This window comes from Triturus cristatus, chromosome 3_2 (assembly GCF_964204655.1).
Source record: "Triturus cristatus chromosome 3_2, aTriCri1.1, whole genome shotgun sequence".
Lineage (NCBI taxonomy): Eukaryota > Metazoa > Chordata > Amphibia > Caudata > Salamandridae > Triturus > Triturus cristatus.
The window spans coordinates 659,237,475-659,256,017 of NC_140584.1; the positions used below are offsets into that span (position 1 = coordinate 659,237,475).

General features: G+C 42.8%; 1 protein-coding gene across 17 annotated transcripts in view; it reads right to left on the bottom strand.

The window, feature by feature from the left end:
• ADARB1 (adenosine deaminase RNA specific B1) overlaps positions 1–18,543 on the bottom strand; it is a 1,000,448-nt gene that overhangs the window by 409,898 nt on the left and 572,007 nt on the right. For 6 of the 17 annotated variants that reach the window (XM_085648621.1, XM_085648618.1, XM_085648619.1 and 3 more), the window contains one exon: positions 14,834–14,872. The exons of 9 other annotated variants lie outside the window; for them this stretch is intronic. In XM_085648621.1, coding sequence (XP_085504747.1) covers positions 14,834–14,858 — 25 coding nt within the window. In that variant the 5' untranslated portion in view covers positions 14,859–14,872. Of the gene's footprint in view, positions 1–14,751; positions 14,873–18,543 lie in introns of those variants that run through there. 2 more of the 17 variants (XM_085648630.1, XM_085648631.1) reach the window with 2 other exon arrangements.

Below are 18,543 nucleotides of genomic sequence, written 5' to 3' on the forward strand. Positions count from 1 at the left end.
AAAACATAAGCCTCATTATTGGTACTCATGCTTACTTCAATAGATTTCCCCTTTCTAAATCTACCTGGTTTTCTTCCTTCTGTTCCAAATTAACTCCCCAAATTTAGTCTCAAAGTATTTACATCACAATATATTCAAGGGTCACTAATTTCTTTGCTGCTTGACGGGGGTAAGATTCAAAAGTACAGTATAACCTATATACGTTAGGATTCCCTCTCTATGGCTCCAACCCACTGGAGAAAACAAATTAGTGGCCTAGACTATGTAAAAGACAAATACACATATTGGAAATAGCACTTACAACATACTGCCTCAGGCTCCTTTATGCTAGCAACGAAGTAATACAATACAAACAACAGTGATCCTCAAATGGATAGAGTAATGTATGGATAAATATAGTTCAGAAATCCTACTGTCACCCAAAGTCAAAACCAATGCAAACCGCTTAGTTTGTGTCACCACTTTTTCCCCAGCGTCCAACCAAATTCGAAAATCCATTCTACAACTCTGGCCAGTGGTCAATGCAGGGAATCTCTCAATAGAGCGACCTATTTTTCCCTTCCGTAAGAACCGGAACCTAAAGGACCATCTGGTAAGAGCCGCTTTACCTTCCCCCAGCCCAATGGTCACTCTTGATGCACACTGGGGGTTAGGCCCTCTCATTGGACATGCCAAATACGGTAATTGTAATGTTTGTAGCACTACCATGGAAGGGAAAGAATTTGTATTTAACAATGTGTCTATCACTCTAAATTCCTTCTCGAACTGTAATACGTGCAATGTTATTTATCTCATTTCTTGTCCATGCAACAAGATTTATATTGTACAGACAACACAAAAGGTGTAATTGCGAATTGGCCAACACAGAAGCAGAGTGCGCTGCAAAACCCCAAATGCCCCCCTTGTTGAACATTTCATTGAAATGGGGCACAAAGATGTTGACATTAAATGGACAGTGCTCAAATGCATCAAACAGCCGCCAAGAGGTGGAGACATTGCTAAAATCATGAATAAAGAAGAACTCAGAATGATCATCCGCACTGACAGCATCAGGCAAGGCCTGAATCGGAGCGAGGATTGGACTAACCTCCTCTGACATCATGAATTCTCACACTAATGTCAAATCCAACTTGTTTTTACAGCAACTGTCACATATCGGATGTTTTCCTTCTTGTATATCACACTGGCATCTGGTTCTCCCTTTGTAACCCTCGCGCGTTGATGTTTTCCTCCCTTGGTCAACTATATCATGATTACGGCACAGTCTGCACCTTAATGAATGGAGCTAGGAATCCTTCGCTAATTTTCACACTACAGTTCCATTGACACCAAGTTCTCCGCTACCTCAGGTTTCCGTATGTTCTTGTTCCAACACTTGGTTTATTCTAATTATCACCCTTACATTGCAACAGTAATGCCGAATCAACGCAATTGTTTTTTGTAAAATGCAATATATGAAGTGTTTGGTCTGTTTTTACCGTCTTAAAGAACTTTTGCAGTCTATCTTTCCTTTTTATTTTTCCACACTAAGATGGCGCCGCTCTCACCCGCTCTAGTCCCAACATACCTCTTCGGTATTTATTGATACCCAACGCTCCTCACGCCGTCACTCGGTTCACTGTAACCCCCAGGACCTGGCTGGATCCCGGTAAGCGTTTCACTTCACTTCACTCCCTTTCCTCTCGTGTCTTTGGCACCAGCTACGTGCTCATACCCTGTTTTTTCCGTAGTGCATTGTCACGCCGCCTCCATTATCTACAGCATCGCATGGACTTGTATTAATTTTGGAACAACCTTTCCTTCATCTAGGTTACTATTATCCCACCTCTGCCTGTATGTTCACCACACTCACTATTCCAATTAATGCACATTCTCCGTTTTTAGCGGTCGCTCACCGGCAGAAATTGTTTCCCGTGGCTTCGACCTGACCGTGCTAATTCTCTCCGGCTCAGACTTGTGAGCCTCCTCCGCAGTTGCCCCCGTCACTGTACGGTTTTCGCTCTCTTACGACTACAGGTTAGACCAACCTTCTTAGCGTTCCCACCTCCCACCCGGTGGCCGCTTATCACAACCGCAACTCTCCTTCACCAAGTAACTCCTGCCCCCTCACCCAGGCTAGCCGCATGAGTTCTTCATCACGTACCTGTCGTCCATTCAACCAACGGTCACTTTAGTCGCATGCTCTCAAATCACGCGGTTCCTTTCCGCTCCCACCTCGTATCTTTCACCACCAATATAGACTATTCTTCAGAGCAACGAGCGCATACATGGCTTATTCACGCCCGTTAATCAGCGAATTCTCCACTCCTGTACCCGATGTATGCCTACTCCTTCGCATACATTCTTGACGCATGTCCTCACATTTAGCTGCTCCTTTCCGCTTTAACCTCATTTTAACCTCTTATTAGTCTTATTCACCTTCGCGATAGACCACCCTTCCATTCATCTCACCACATGTACGATCTACCCGCGTTCCATATTGATTCCTTTACCCCACGCATGCCCACACATCCGCATGCACTCGTAGAACTGCACTCGCATCGTTTGTGTGAATTCACCTTGTTCCACATGCCACTAGCGGACAGCCTGAAATCTTCTCTCGTATATATTTCTTTCTCTATTTTCCTTCTCTACATCTACCCCCTTTTTTGTTTCCCCACAGGCAATTTCGTTCACAATCAGGCATGTACACATCAAAGTCCAGATGATGATCCTGGTACTCTTCTAAAAAGGATCGAAACGTCGTCGACCCCTTTAAAATAGCATGCACGTTATTCCCTTGTGTTAAAAAAGTGCACTAGCTGTTTTGAAAAAGCTTTTTACACTGGATAACCTAAAAAGCTCCAACTTTTGTCTTGCCTGAAATGCCTTAGTTGTTTTGTTAATGTCAATGTTCACTCTGGGCACAGAACTGTGTCCCACGTGTATTGTATTATATGTATGCAATTTCTATTTGAATAATTAAATCGGTTGTCCGGCTGGACTTCCAGAATATAGTATCGATTCTGAACTATATTTATCCATACATTACTCTATCCATTTGAGGATCACTGTTGTTTGTATTGAACGATTACCCAAGGTCCTCAACTACCTTTTTGGGTTCCCTTGTCCCTTAAAAAACGAAGTAATACAAAGCAGCCTGTCAATCATACATTGATCCAGGTACAGAAAAGGGAAGTCTCAATTAAAAATGTGATGGGTATTGGGACATTTATGAATTGTTCACTTTTTAGTCAAAGAAGTTGACAATTCTTCCAAGAGACATGAAAATATTGGTGCGGGACTCTTTGAAAAGGTATCCAAAAAGCCTATAACTCAGTAAAATCAAGGGCCACTCTGTGTCCTCTGATATGTATAGGAACTATTTTAGCTATCATCTATTAAGGAGATTCTTTTCATAATTTCAGCCCACCAGGAAGGGTTAGACCTTAGTAATGAGTTGGAAATGCTATCCAGTACTGTTGTTTTAGACAAATTTATAAAGTATAAGAGACACAGAATATATTGAACAAATGTGAGTTTGTTTCAATAATAATTGGCCGAAGGCACCATGTTTGTCACATTCAGGGTATTATATCTGAAATGGCACCAGGGAGTTCAGAAAGAATAATATTCATATATTTTTATATTCAGAAGGAGGCAGAAAACACACAAAAGAATAGGGAATTTAAGAATAATCGACTGCTGAAAAAGGAAGCAAGTAAGTAAAGTAGGAAGATCGCCAGGACAGCAAGAATAGCAAGTCCTTCCTACTAAAAACTTTGCAAAAATTATAACATTCTCCTGGATTGTACGTGACAACAGTGATCCCAGGAGGAAAAAATGCAGTTTATGGGCTTTAGGATAAACATTTCATACAGATACATGTTTTTAGTTTCTTCTAAAATTGTTACTATGAGTATAAAATAGCTACAAGATTTTTCGAGGGGTCTGATATTATATAAACAAGCACAGAGGACTACAGAAGCTAATATTTGACTACAGTGGCACTAAAGGGGTGAAGGTGTGTTTACTTGTAATGGGCAGCTCTACTGCTTTTAACTGGATTAAGATTTCGTCTGTAGGAGAGTACACAAAATCTACGCAGTAAATGATAAGTGACAACAGGGCCTAACAAAATTGCATCAAGTGTCTCATTTAGGTGGCTATTTGGACTTGCCCCGCCAATTCAACATCAAAAATTAAATACATTTTTAAACTTTGATTTTTGAACTTAAGGTTTTTAGGCTTACAACACCAAAATAAAAAACTCACATGTAGAGTTTAACAATAGCAGTCAACAGAGATTGCCATCTAGTATGTATACTGAGAAGAGGCCAGACTGCTGGGAGTTAGTATTAATATTGCATTATCAAGAACAACCCATTTACAGTACATGTTGCAAATGTCTAAAGTTTAAGTATATAATGTAATGATGGTTAAAGGTGTGGAACGAAACAGAATACCATTTCCGCGTGCATTTTTTTGTCTCTTTTTGTGTGATCATCTACTAGAAAAATGCAATTGCAGGAATACAATGGGTGAAAGTAAGTCACTCTGCCAAAACACATGAAAACTTAAGGTGATGATTAAGACTGCCAAATCTGTTTGGCACCATCAACCTCCCCATCACAAAGGGCAGACCAAGGATTGTACAATATTTTTGGGATGAACAAATTGAAAACTTTAGACGGACTAATCAAAAACCAAACCTTTCATGTGAAGGTGGTCATGAGGTTAAAACTAACAATATTAATCTCTTCTTGCTTAAATTAGTAGACCCTCCGCAGGCAGGGATGCCCCTTGTCCCCGCTTCTTTGCCCTGACCCTCGAGCCACTGGCAATGTGGGTCCGTAAAGATCCCATTGTCAGGGGCCTGAAATGGACCACCGGATGGGAAGACCGTATATCGTTATATGCGGATGATATCTTGCTCTATCTGGCATCCACAGCCGCATCCCTAAACAGAGTCCTGAACATTTTTCGAGTGTTCGGCAGATACGCTGGCTATACAATAAACTGGACCAAATCAGTGCTCTATGTCCTCTGTGGAGAGAGGCCTCCGCTCCCTCTGGGATTTCAGCTAGTGGAAGCGGCTGATGGCTTTAGATACCTTGGGATCTGGGTCTCTAAGGACCCATCCAAGTTCTACGAGCGCAACCTCCTGCTGCCCCTGGCGCGTCTTAAGTCTGATGTCCTGCATTGGAAATCGCTCCTCCAGTCCCTTTTGGGGCGTGCAGCCCTATTCAAGATCATTTCTCTTCCCAGATTCCTATACATTTTGCATAACACCACACACCATGTTGTATCCTCATACTTCAAAGAAATCGACTGTCTTCTACAAGACTTGTTGTGGGAGGGAAAGCCCCCCTGAATTGCAACACACAAGCTCACATTAGGGTGGTTTGATGGGGGAATTGGGCTACCAGATATCAGGAAATATTATAGGGCGTCTCACCTCGCAGCAATCAACCAATGCACGTACAGACCACAGGGCGACTCTGCCTTCCAGATTGATAGATGGCTCCTGTCAGGGGGAGGTATTGAAGGGGCTCTCTATGTGCGTTCGTTGAAACCAGCTTTGACCAGCCCCACTGGACATGCGGTGCAGGTGTGGAAGGCTGCTACCAAAAGCTTAGGTTGGGAGGGTAAGATCACACAAGCCACACCACTCTGGCATAGTGAACAACTGGGTAGACTGATCCGCTTGAAAGGATTCGATCGCTGGGATCTCACCGGCATATCCAGGGTGGGAGATCTGTGGAAATCAGGGGATATAATCCCTTTTACCCAGTTGCAGCAGGAATATGAACTGGCGCGATCTGAGTACTTTAGGTACCTGCAAATTAGACATGCTTTGTTGGCTGTTCTCCCTCGGGAAAGCACACTCCCTGAGTCTACCCACTCGAGGATAGAGTTTTAGAAGGCGACCTGCCTGAGAGGGCCATATCACTCATGTATAAAAAAACTGATTAACAACATGGTGGATCCCCTGGTCCAGCTGAAGGCTAAATGGGACAACGATCTAGCAGGATTGGATGACGACGAGTGGCTGGCAGCAGTGGCCTCCCCCCGAGAGGTGGCCATCTCCTTCAGGCTTCGTTTACTGCAGCTGAAGCTCCTCCACAGGTCCTACCTGTCTGGCCCATTGCTGGTTCGCATGGTATATAGTTCAGATGGTGGCTGTGCAAGGCAATGTGGGCAGGAGGGAACCTTTATTCACACAAATTGGGCATGCACGGTTATCCAGGGGTATTGGGAGGCGGTAGTGAGACTTATGGAAGGGGTGTTGGGGCAAAAGATAGATTGCAACATAAAGCTGGCCATCAAGAATGCCTGGGGCAGCACCAACCTTGGTTTCAAGGAGCGAATATGGGTACCTTTGGGGTCGATTGTGGCAAAGCGAAATATCGCGAGATTGTGGTAGGCTCCGATCTTGCCGTGTATAGTGGATTGGGGTAAAGATATGGACTGGAGTATGGTCACGGAAAAGACCATATACGAATCCAGGGGGTGCCCCAACAAATGGACGCAGATTTGGGAAAAATGGAACGCCCATAGGGGAGGGATATGTGAACCTCCGAGGACGAGGGAAGATACTGCAAATGAGGGCTGAACATGTTAGAAATGTAACTGCAACTGTTGTGTTGTAATTATATTGCTCTGAACATCCCCCGTATCATTACTCTATTGCCAATGTATGTGTAAATTTTCTTTATCATATGTCTTACCTTGATTTCAATAATAAAGAATTAAAAAATAAATACAATTAGTAGACACTGACTTTAGAGCACAATCTTGGTCGTCAGGAGAGTGATTTATTTGCACACGTTCTACAACAAAGCATATGTGGGACAACTTACCAAATCTAAACCCCAAAAAAAAATGAAACAGGGGAAAAATAGTTAACCACAACTCAAATCGAGGACTATATCAGCACATTTGAGGCGAAGTTGCTGGCTACATCTGCAGAACATCTGAAATGCTAAGCCTCAGATGCCATGCCCTGCACAACGAGTACCCATAGTATCTATTAATCAAACTACACAAACATGCTCTAAAGCAAGACCCTGGGCCAGTTCTGGCACTCTCTCTCTCCAACTTCAATTGGCAAAGCAATGTGGGAAAAGAACCAGACCGAGTGAGAACAGCTCTTCTATGGAGTGGAAATGGCCTTCCTGCTAAGATACAGTGCATGGAGAGCCATTTTAACTTTGGCAAAAGTTTACTTATTATTTTCAGAAAACCTTCAAATGCTAGAAAGGAGATTCTTTGCAAAGACAAGTTGAGCCAAACTCATGGTCTGCCAGTTAGAACTGGTACTGTATTGCGCTGCAACATTTATACAGCGTGTACTAGTCCTGTGCTGGGCGCTGAAGCGCTTGCCCACATGATTTGCACATTACACCAGGTAGGGTCTTTGGTTGGAAGTATATTGTCTTTGTTTTGATCCTCTGTGGAAAGTGTTTCCATGTAGTGCGTGATGACTACCGAAGTGCGGTTATCATATTATGAGATGCAGCGCTTAGCCGTGTGTTGGATAATGAGGCAAGAGAGACAGACGAGCAGTTTTATGGTTTACAGTATGCCGTTAGCTTTGAACAGGTCTGCAGGTCCCTTTCGGTATTTTATGAGATTTTGTTCACAGTTGTGGTTCTGAGCTGGCATGGTGTACAGGGGGGAAGAGAACAGGAAAACTCTGTTGGGCATTTTTATTATCATCGCATATCTGAGTGTCTATATGAGGTTTAAAGATGCAGTTAGATTGTATAGACATTTGTGACATGCAGAGGTGGACTATAGTTAAGTCCTCCAAATTGTCTAGCAGTGTGGCAGATCTCTTCAGTTATTTTGCTTGTTCATTTAGTGATGCCAGTTTTTTGGGCTATACCAGTGCTGGTGATGGACAACCCTCATAGCAGATTGTCTTATGTGAATTTAAGAAGTACAAGTTACAATTTGTTGGTTACCACTGCGTATTATGGTGTTAGTTTTATAGTGGGCCATAACTGTTATATATGGAAGTACATAAGTATATATTGCCAATGCCGTATATATTGCCAATGCCGAACTATAGGTCAGCCCTACCTAGCTTACCTGCTGTTTGCTGGTGGTTGAGTTGTTTGCATTTTGTGGGTTGTAAGCTGACGATTGCGCTTTAGGGTGGGACTGTTTTCTGAGCTCTGTTGCCAGGCTGTGGGGGTGGAGTCATCTAGGAAATAGTCATGTTTTCAACTGTCTTCGGAAGTGTATATGCCCATAGGGCTTCTGATGCTGGCTGGTAGTGAATTCCTGAGCATGGCGGCCTGTACTGCGAAAGCAAAGGCTCTTACGGATTCCTTATGGTAAGGTTGTAGGATTATAAGTGGTACAAACCTGGAGCGCAGTGTTCGGTTTGGTTTGTTTTGCTTGAATTTAACTTGTATGTATAGAGGTCCTTTTCCTTGGGAGGCTGTGTGGACAATGCAGAGTGCCTTGAATACTGCCCTTCTTATCAATGGGTAGCCAGTGGAGTGATTGCAGGACTTGAGTCATGCATTCTCTTAGGTGAAGGCTGAGAGGAAGCCTTGCGGCAGCATTTTGGAGGAGTTATATTTTGTATATAATGTATGTGGGTGCACCAAGGTAGAGGCTATTGGCATAGTCAAGCTTGGAGATTAAGAGTCTGAGGATGATATACAGTTTATGCAGGTGTACAAGGTACGAGATGATGCAACAGTGGTTTCATTGTGTAAAAGGCATAGAGAAAGAAAACATTCTAAAGTAGCTCTTGGTGTGCTAAAGTGAAAATGCAAAAAACAATCTTCTAACCCATAAAAAACATTTGCATGCTTTTTACACCCCCAGGAAGTATCGTAGTAGCCCCAGGGCTATTAATGTTATTGTGCCAGTCCAAATGCAAAAACATTTACCTAGCTACATTCTGAACTCGCTGCAGTTAAATTAGAGTTTGCCCATCTGATGTGGTGGGAGTTGAGCAAAAAGTGATGAGGTGCATAAACCGATCTCTAAAACCGAATGCAATAAATAAGCAAATGGAAAAGTGGAAATGTTGTAACGAAGAAAAGCACTAAAGAAAGACAAAAAAAAGGAACGTAATTTAATGAAAAACAAACTGTATGTTGCAAAGTGCCTCGGCAAAGAGATATCATGGTTGCACCTTTCTACCATTAAGTAACTTTTATGATTTACTGTTCATAACTTCACGGTTACACAATAACACAAATGTACTGATATTTTGCAAAATTGACACCTTCGATGTGATCTGAAGGCTAGTAGCACAGCATGAAAACAGAAAAAGACGATGAAAACTTGTGTTTTTTCTGTAAAAAGAAAGAGCAGGACTCACAGCACAGAAAGTTGCAATCTTAACTGTAAAGCATGAACAAGGGAAGACGTATGGGTGCAACCACCTGTACCAGACAAAGGCACATTCCTTAGTTGTCCTCTGACAACCTTGGTGACGAAGTCGACTGACAAGGTGATAGCGGAAGCAAATTGAGCCCAAAGGGAGATACTTAAACAAGCATTTGCAATGCAATAGGTCTCGCATTTATAAGAGTTTGAGCTATTGGCATTGTAAAATTATAATGCCTTTTATTTATGTTTTGGTTTTAAAACAAATAAAAGGCATTGTCATTTACAATTTCAGTAGCATAAACTCGCATAAAAGCAGTGTGTGGAGTGCAGCAGTGTGCGGCGTGCAGCAGTGTGCGGCGTGCAGCAGTGTGCGGCGTGCAGCAGTGTGCGGCGTGCAGCAGTGTGCGGCGTGCAGCAGTGTTTCGTGTAACAGTGTGAGGCATGCAGCAGTGTGTGGCGTGCAGCGGCGTGCAGCAGTGTGCGGCGTGCAGCAGTGTGCGGCCTGCAGTAGTGTTGTGCAACATGCAGCAGTGAGTAATGCAGCAGTGTGCAGCAGTGTGTGGCGTGCAGCAGTGTGCGGCGTGCAGCAGTGTGCGGCGTGCAGCAGCGTGCGGCGTGCAGCAGCGTGCGGCGTGCAGCAGTGTGTGGCGTGCAGCAGTGTGTGGCGTGCAGCAGTGTTTCGTGTAGCAGTGTGCGGCGTGCAGCAGTGTGCGGCGTGCAGCAGTGTGCGGCGTGCAGCGGCGTGCAGCAGTGTGTGGCGTGCAGCAGTGTGTGGCGTGCAGCAGTGTGTGGCGTGCAGCAGTGTGTGGCGTGCAGCAGTGTTTCGTGTAGCAGTGTGCAGCATGCAGCAGTGTGCGGCGTGCAGCAGTGTGTAATGCAGCAGTGTGCGCAGCAGTGTGTGGCGTGCGGTTGTGTGCGGCGTGCAGTTGTGTGCGGCGTGCAGCAGTGTGTGGCGTGCAGCAGTGTGTGGCGTGCAGCAGTGTGTGGCGTGCAGCAGTGTGTGGCGTGCAGCAGTGTGTGGCGTGCAGCAGTGTGTGGCGTGCAGCAGTGTGTGGCGTGGTTTGTAAACAACAAGAAAAGCGGACATCAAAGGAAGGGTGGGAGGGAACGAGCATATGGGGGTGAGTTATAACGAAAGTTAATTGTTGTAAGAGGGGATTCAGGAAGTAAGGGCGAGCGCGCGCTGGCGAAAGCAGTCTGCTGCTTTCAAGTCCGATGCCAGATGCCAGCTTCGCGCTTGAATGCCTCACATGCACTGGCCATAAACCGCATTCCTAAGGTCTTGTGCCCCTTACTAAATCTCTCTGAATGCGTGAGGCGGCACACGCGCAGGAAGAAGCTGGTGGCAAATGGAATGCGCGTGGTTGTGCGCGTAACCGCCACCCGATCCGCCTGGGAAGCCTTTGGGAGCATTTTCTGAAGCCCCTACATAAGTATCGCTGAGCGATCTCTTACGCGATAGCCAGGCGAGACCTAATAACTTTACAGTAGCCACTCACAAGAAAAGGGAAAGCTAAAAAACAGTAACACCTTGGAACTTTTTCCAAACGTCTATTCCTATGGAAAACCTTTATAAAAGCTGTAACACTTCAACTGCTGCAGCTGCAACATGCGTCCACTGGCACAGATGGACTTCCCAGTTTGGTAGTTCTCTGGGTTTCAACATACACTGTAGAGATCGAAGTTAGATCCCCATGGTCAGTAGGATAAACCCTTAGCGTTTCGCTCAGCCTTTTATCTTTGATAAAATTACTAAATTCATGTTTGGTAAGTTAACCCTGAACACCTGTTACTCCCTAGAAAACACAGAGGAAGATGAATGTGTGCTTTACATAGCACAGTGAATGACAATCTTTATCGCTGGGTGTTCACTGCAAGGAAATTTTGTGCAGGTGCTAGGGGGCTCTCCTCCGTTTTCAGATTGCAGCCGCTGTTGTAGTTTATACAGTTTCTATTTTTGTATGGTAAAATGTGGAAAGCCGAGACACCGCTGCTGTCGAGATTTTGCTCAAGTGTATGACTTTGATCCGAGCTTGCGGCGCGATGCCGCGAATACAAGCTGCCTGCCTTCGGGTTGTTGGCTAAACAGCAGTGAATAACCCTCAGTCAGTGACTGCACCTGCCTGCAAGGGGATGTCTGGGGAGGTCCATGGTACCCACTTTCGCCTCACCCGAGGGCTGCCATCAGGCGGCGCACTGACAGCTTCTTTACCTTTGCGCCTGCTTCTGTTATATGGCGCGAGTGCAGAGGCAAAGGGATTTCTGCATTTGCATGGGGCACTCCCCCTTGCAAATGAGGGAACGCCCCCTTCAGATAGCGCTGGCACTTTATGTGCGCCAGTGCTATCGGTATTACAGAAGGAGCCGCTCAAGCATCTGCGTCCCCTACTGTAAGACCAAAGTGCCCCGGAGCGCGCAAAACAGGCGCAAACGCCAGTTGCACCCCTAGGGCGCTCTCTGTAATATGGCCTCTGTTCAGCACCAAAGAGGGAAAGAGAAGAGGCGGGACGAACTCAGACTGATGCACAACTCATCTATAATGTGATGCTTCACAGCAACGATATTGAAATGTAAACAACATATGTGACTAACCCTCGGCCTCATACCGGATAGAGCTCCTGAGAGGCGGTGCCTCCTGGGCAGGTACCCTGGAGCTTGCGCTGCCTGAGGCCCAGCTATGCTAGACAATTCCAGGCCGCCTCTTTCCTCCCTCCTTGCCTGGCAGTCCTCGTCCTGTGTTAACCGTAGCCAGTCAAACCAGCTCTTAGCACATACCCTCCTGTGGGAAGCTTCTTCTATGTTTCTTCCTTGCTCCGTCTGAAGCTACTGTATCAGTGCTCCAGCACCTGTACTCTTACTCCACAGCCCCGTACCCCAATTTCCCCCAGCCTCCTACGTATTGGTAGTATACCGCGATTGTTTCTTACACATATGCAGAAATAAAACCAGTAAAATTTACAATGGACTGTCGTCGTGCTTGCACATTAAAGGCAAGAACCTGGTATTTCCTTCACCAACATAGTTTTACAGCAGGTCCTGCGAGCCCTGTAGTTATGGCCTGATAAATGGCTTGTAGCTTGAATAATAAAACTGATTTGCCAAAAGCAAGCTCTTTCGCCTCTTACAAATGCAAGTAATCAATTAGTCATTTTTCGGAACATAATCAAAAACACAGGCTGCCTGGTAACAGATCAGAGGCGTTGGTCTGTGGTTTGCACTGCTGTAGAATTCTCTTTTGGAAAGGAAAAGTTCCCTTTGTGACCAGTCCAGGGAGTTAGCAAATGTGCTTTGCATTGCAGCTAGCTTGATCTGCAGCACACAGTGAAAGAATACATATATCTTTTTAATTATAAATCATAGTCTTATAATTGAAAAGAATGCAGAAGTAGTATCTTACCTGCAAGCAATTATAAAACATCTTCCCACCTCTTTGTGCCTTTTGTTATGATCACACCTACTACCAACTGTTTGTAAAAAATGGTATCACTTGTAATGAAACGTGTTTTATTGTAAAGCACTCTAATCCCTTTGGGTAATGTCTGCGCTTTATAAACCCTGGTGCTTGCTCAAATGTGCTTTTGCACCCTCTTTTTAAAAAAACATTCCCAGGAGAGAACCCCGTTGAACACTCTTTACATTAAACCCCACCTTTTACGCTGCACCACTTTCAGATGTCACCAGCCACCACTGGTGCCACACCATCCAATGTACTCCACTGCAGTCTCTTATGTAACACATGTCGTTGAGTGGGTACATATTTCAAACATATTGTTAAACAACATTAAGAAATAATGAAGAAAAGCAACCAAGTGAAGGGAACAAAGAATTTGGTGTACTCTTTGACAAAAGCAGTACGGTATAAGACAGCAGAAATGTCCTACGCACTTAAAAAACAAGCATTGCAAATGCAACAGGTCTCGTATTTGTTGGAGATCTTGGCATTGTAAATGCCAACGTTTTTTACCTAACCATGTTGCAGGGTGCAGTACCATATGTGGCCAAAAGAGGTCCCATGGTAGTTGGGTCCTTGGCTATTACTAACCGACACCTATGTAAATGTGTAGTGTCTATTTTGACACATTTGTTCTCAGAGGACAAATGAGAAAGAAACAAAAACACAGAGCCTTCCACAGTCTGCATGTATGCACTAAGTCACACTTGGTACAATCTGGGTTATACCAATTCAAACACTACATGGGAACTGCCCAGATGACTTCTGTTTTGAGCCACGCAAACTTTATGGTAAAAAATGCTCCTATTAAAAGCAGCAGCAAGTAACTGCGTGGAAAGCTCTCCATTAATTCAACAAGATTTTGCGCTACTAAGTGCCTGAAGGGTGCATGCAAGTTCTTTCCTTTACCGATCCCTGTTGCTACTCATCTAAAAGGTTGGTCAGATCTTTAGCCAAGCGTTTCTATACAAGAGACTTGGGAATACACTGTTTTGAAGGTTTTTACGCTGCTGCAGGTCTTCATAAATCACCTCAAAGTGCTCTGGTTTCTACCACCTAAACTGTTTGTAGAGCCTACCAGAGACTTCTGAAGTGGGATTTATATATCACTTGAAAATTCCTGACACAATACAAAGATGTTTTTCTTCACCACCCATGAGCCCTACCGTAGGAAAAAAATGTGAAATGCACCGACAGGAATTATATAGATGGACCACACTGTCTTGTCATTTGCTACAAGGAGGTTGAAGTGGACTTCCAAAGAGAAGAAGCAATACATGCTGCATTGAGCCACTGTTGCAACAAAACCAATTACCTAAAACAGAAATTCTAGACTGTGCCTTTGTTTGATGAAGTCTACTTGGGTTTTGAGAACAATTGTGATATTATTCACCAGAGGCCCCTTTAACGTATTTATAGACTACTGCTGCTCAGTGGTATCTTGGGCAAAAAGATGGAATCTTGTGTGCCACTAACAGGCATCAGCAGAAGCAACTATTCATTTAAACATATATCCAAATTCAAATTCCAGACACCAAATCCAAGTAAGATGTAAGCCATATCAATTCTGAAATGTGATAAACATCTGGAAAAGGCATAATATGTTCTGCTGGAACCACCTGGGGTCTGTAAACAAAGAAACAAGTGGGCAGATTTGCAGGATTCTAATAAGGTGAGAACGACTCCAGTCAGTGACAGGATATATAAAAGTATGAGTCTGAGAGTTTGTCAGTCATCACAATTTATAATGAGATGCTCACCCTATACATTTCATTTAACTCATCTTAGGCTGGAGAGTATCTTGACTGTTTTTGGAATGCAATTATATTTTCTGACCAATTTTATGATGTATACGTTTTTTCAAACTGCCATGACACAACCAACATGTGCTAGTGGAAACATATATACAGTATACAACATCAGGAAGCAAATAAAAATGTGAGAGTATGTCGAGATTTTACCACTGAGGGAATGTTGCTGTGTACAAAGTTGTTCTTACAGGCTAGGCCGGTCACAATAGCTCACTATAAATCTGAGACATACCAAGAGATCTCTTTCTGCATGCCATAACTTCTATTGCATCTGAGAAACAAACAAGCAAAATGAATTATAGATTATTCTTGAAAAAGCAAGACTTCGTATGCTGTCAGAATTGAAGATTTATTAATTTCATTTTAGAAATCTGGATTTTAAAACACACGTCTTGTTTCCTACCTTTGGACAAACTTCATGATACTTTTTCATATTGGATAATGAACTTGTAGAACAGATTTTAATCTGGGGCATCACAGGAATAAGAATAAATTAGATTCTTATTACCATCTTTATATAATGTCATGAGACACTGTAGAGTTCTAGATGTCCAATACATTTTGTTTTCATACACATGAAAACTGTTATACAGGTGTGGATTATCACATGCTACTCTAATTATTCAGTTAACTCTTACAAGGGTGGGTAATGGAGAAAAGTTAGTAAGAGGCGGTTTGTCCAACTGTCGAGTCTGGATTTCATAAAATAACTTAATTATGCAGTCCGACACAGATTAATTCATCTGATGTGCACAATACCTTGTGTGAGATCTGTTAAAATTGTATTACGTCCTATGCTTTCAAGTTACAATTCACTGTTACTATGCTTCTTCAAGAACTACAGGTGCACAACATTTGAGGCTTTATGACACAGCCCAGCGGTATGTGAAAGCACATTTTATTTCTCTTCAGAAATGCTGTCTGTAGGTGTGATTACCATGAAAAAGTCAAACACATGACCGCCCAGATTCTTCTTCAAGAACATTCTTAAAAGAAACATGTGCACCCGTAAGTCAACATACTAAATATTCAGGGCAGTTCTCTTCTTTGGTTTATTCATATGCAAATATTGTTTTAAAAAAATACAAATAAATCGGAAATAAACATCACAAGGTGTATCAAGTCTTCCCGTTCTCATGCTTTCTCAAAAAACAGTGAGACATCTTCGTAATTTTGCACTTTTTCTGTCTATTCCTTTTCTATGGTCTGCATCAAACTAGGTCACTGAAGTTGTAAAGTAGTGAAAACATTTACAACTCTTTCTCCTAACCAATCTCTCCTTTTCCATTTTTGAAGTCTTTATACTCAATTCTTCATTATACAGAGCATCTTTACTACAGGCTAACTTTTTGTAGCCAGCCAGACGGATCAGTGAGTTAAGCACTAGCTGCACATCTCAGTATGTGCTTTCCAGGTTATGAGTCTGAATCCGAGCAGGGCCAACTTTGCATTTCATTCTTAAGTGATCAATAAATTGAGTATTGATAGATTGAATAATAACAATGACTGTTATTTAAAACACTTATAAATGACCAAAACAGTTGGATTAAGCAATATAAGTGCGATATATGACAATATTATGATTACTCAATTGGATCAAAGCCCATCGTTTGTTCTGTGTTCATTCCTCCCCCTCCAAAATAGGAACTAAATGCACGTAAAAGCAAGCTAAACTTTCAAGACATAGTTTGTGATCTCACTGCTGCCGCTTGTGGAAAAAGACAATTTTCAACGGGATCCTCCCAAGTCTTCTTATAAACATTTCTGCCACGAGGCTCTCGCCAAAACAGACACTTAAATTAGAAGAGAATCTTAACAGCAATGTTAAATCTAACAAATAATTACTGAAAAAAATGGAGTGTTAATCTATCTTAATCCCTTGCTTGTTCTGAATCTGTACCGTGGGATAGTGGACATTCATTGAAATTAACTAAATTGATTTCTGCTTCTTTTCATATAAATGCGAAGGCTAGACATCAAGTGAGCAAATACTCTGTCAAAAGTAGCTATTCTGCACCTTGTAACAAATCTCAAGCTCTAAGCTGTAGCAGTGGGATGACTGCATTATGAACAGCTTTAACCCTGTTCTACTCACAGCTTTCTTATACGTGGTATACGTTATTTCTATCCAGCGAGTGAATGTGGAGAACAGACTCAGCTAGGGTACTCTGGACACTACAAGAAAGATCTTAATTACATTTCTGATGCCCAGAAGTTGTAACTTATGAAGGGACGAAGAGGTACTAGGTGTATCAGGAACTATTGGGGCTAAAGGAAAATCAATTTAACACCTATTCCGATACCAGTCACATTACCACTCTCAGTTTTAAACTGCAGTTTAAAATAGAAACCAGCAGATACTTAGCAATTAGCGGAAGAAACGCTTAAGATCGCATTCAGAACAAGTGGCTACAGAGTTCCTGTCGCAGGGCTCTTCTGTGTCCACGCCTATCCATCCTTCTCTATTCTAACCTAACCTCTCAAAATAACAGCCTTTAATCCACTGGGATCGGATGCTTGGCGTGAGGGTCCCTTCGTCATAGAAAAGGATCACCCACTCAGGAACTACAAGTATTAAGGCAGCTAATGATAACCTACGAGAGTCTTGCCAATTCCAAGATGCAGTTTGAAGAAACGATCCCTTCTACAAAAAAAATGTCACCTTCTATTAGTATCTGATTGACAACAGCCATTGATTTATGTTAAAGCTTTCTTGGGAACACTCCCGTCCCCGGCACACTAAACGCAATCAGCACCACGTTAAGGCAACGTGCCCTTTTTATTCCAAGTATGGTCTCCATTCAGCACTTCAAGGATGTGCACTTGTCAGCTACTAAAATCATTGCGCCCCATTAGCACCATCTTTCAAAGTGGTGTTGCAGTGTGACAAACGTTCTAGCTTGGAGGTGGCTTTATGCTTAGAAAGGCTCCAGAGCGCCAGAACTATTTATATATCTATCTATCTATAGTGTTAGGACTACATGTATAATGATACGGGATGGGTGGGTAAATTGTTGCTGAAAATAGGGATTCTAAAAAACAAAATTAACCAACTCAGTTCTAATTAGAAACGAAAACGAGCTATATTTTTTAAAACATTGCCTCCATTAAGCGTAAAAGATAAGGAATTATTGAAAGGCAGTAGAAGACTGGTATTAAGTATACAAAAAAAACAGTATATCCCTCTCCTCAGTCAATTTGTGCATAGGTGGCATGGAGAAGAAGAATGGATCTGTGCAAATGGCAGCAACACACTGGAGAGCACCTTATTCCAAGAACCAATCATTGTCAAAAGCCAAAGTTTTCCCACCTATCCCGAATACTTGCGTGCACTCTGCTACCTCCACTGCTCACTTTATGGTTCATACAATAATTCTAATGCACTCAGTTCCTCAACAATAGTCAATTAGGAGGCGCACCTTGACTTCAAATTCTATGTTTGAAAAAGGCACAGCAAAAAAAAAAAAATCAGAAACAGCTGCATGGATGCGAGTACATTAAACGTAAAAGACAACGGACTACATACATCATGTAACTGCAGTGTTGTTCCTAAAGCAGGATCTAATAGGCAGAACAAGAAAAAGCCTACGACATTAAAAATTATCGGCGCTTTGTTTGTATCTCGTGAAACTTTGTGATCAATTATTATTTCCACTAATGGCCTTTCAACCACAGGCAGACCAAAAATCAAACTTGAAAAATAAATTTTGGTTTGAGTTCTGTCTGGTCTGTGACAAAACATTTAAAAAAGAAAGTCTACTGTTGCATAAAAAAGAACGAGATGTTAATGTGCTGCCTTTTGACATACATTTAAGAAAACGGCAGCGTTAAACAATAAGGGTCGGGAAAGTTTGCTTGCGGATGCTTTCAAGAAGCAGCCCGCTGCCTGCGGGGCTCGTTTCCTGTACAGCTCGCACACACGCCCCCCCGATGATACCGTAC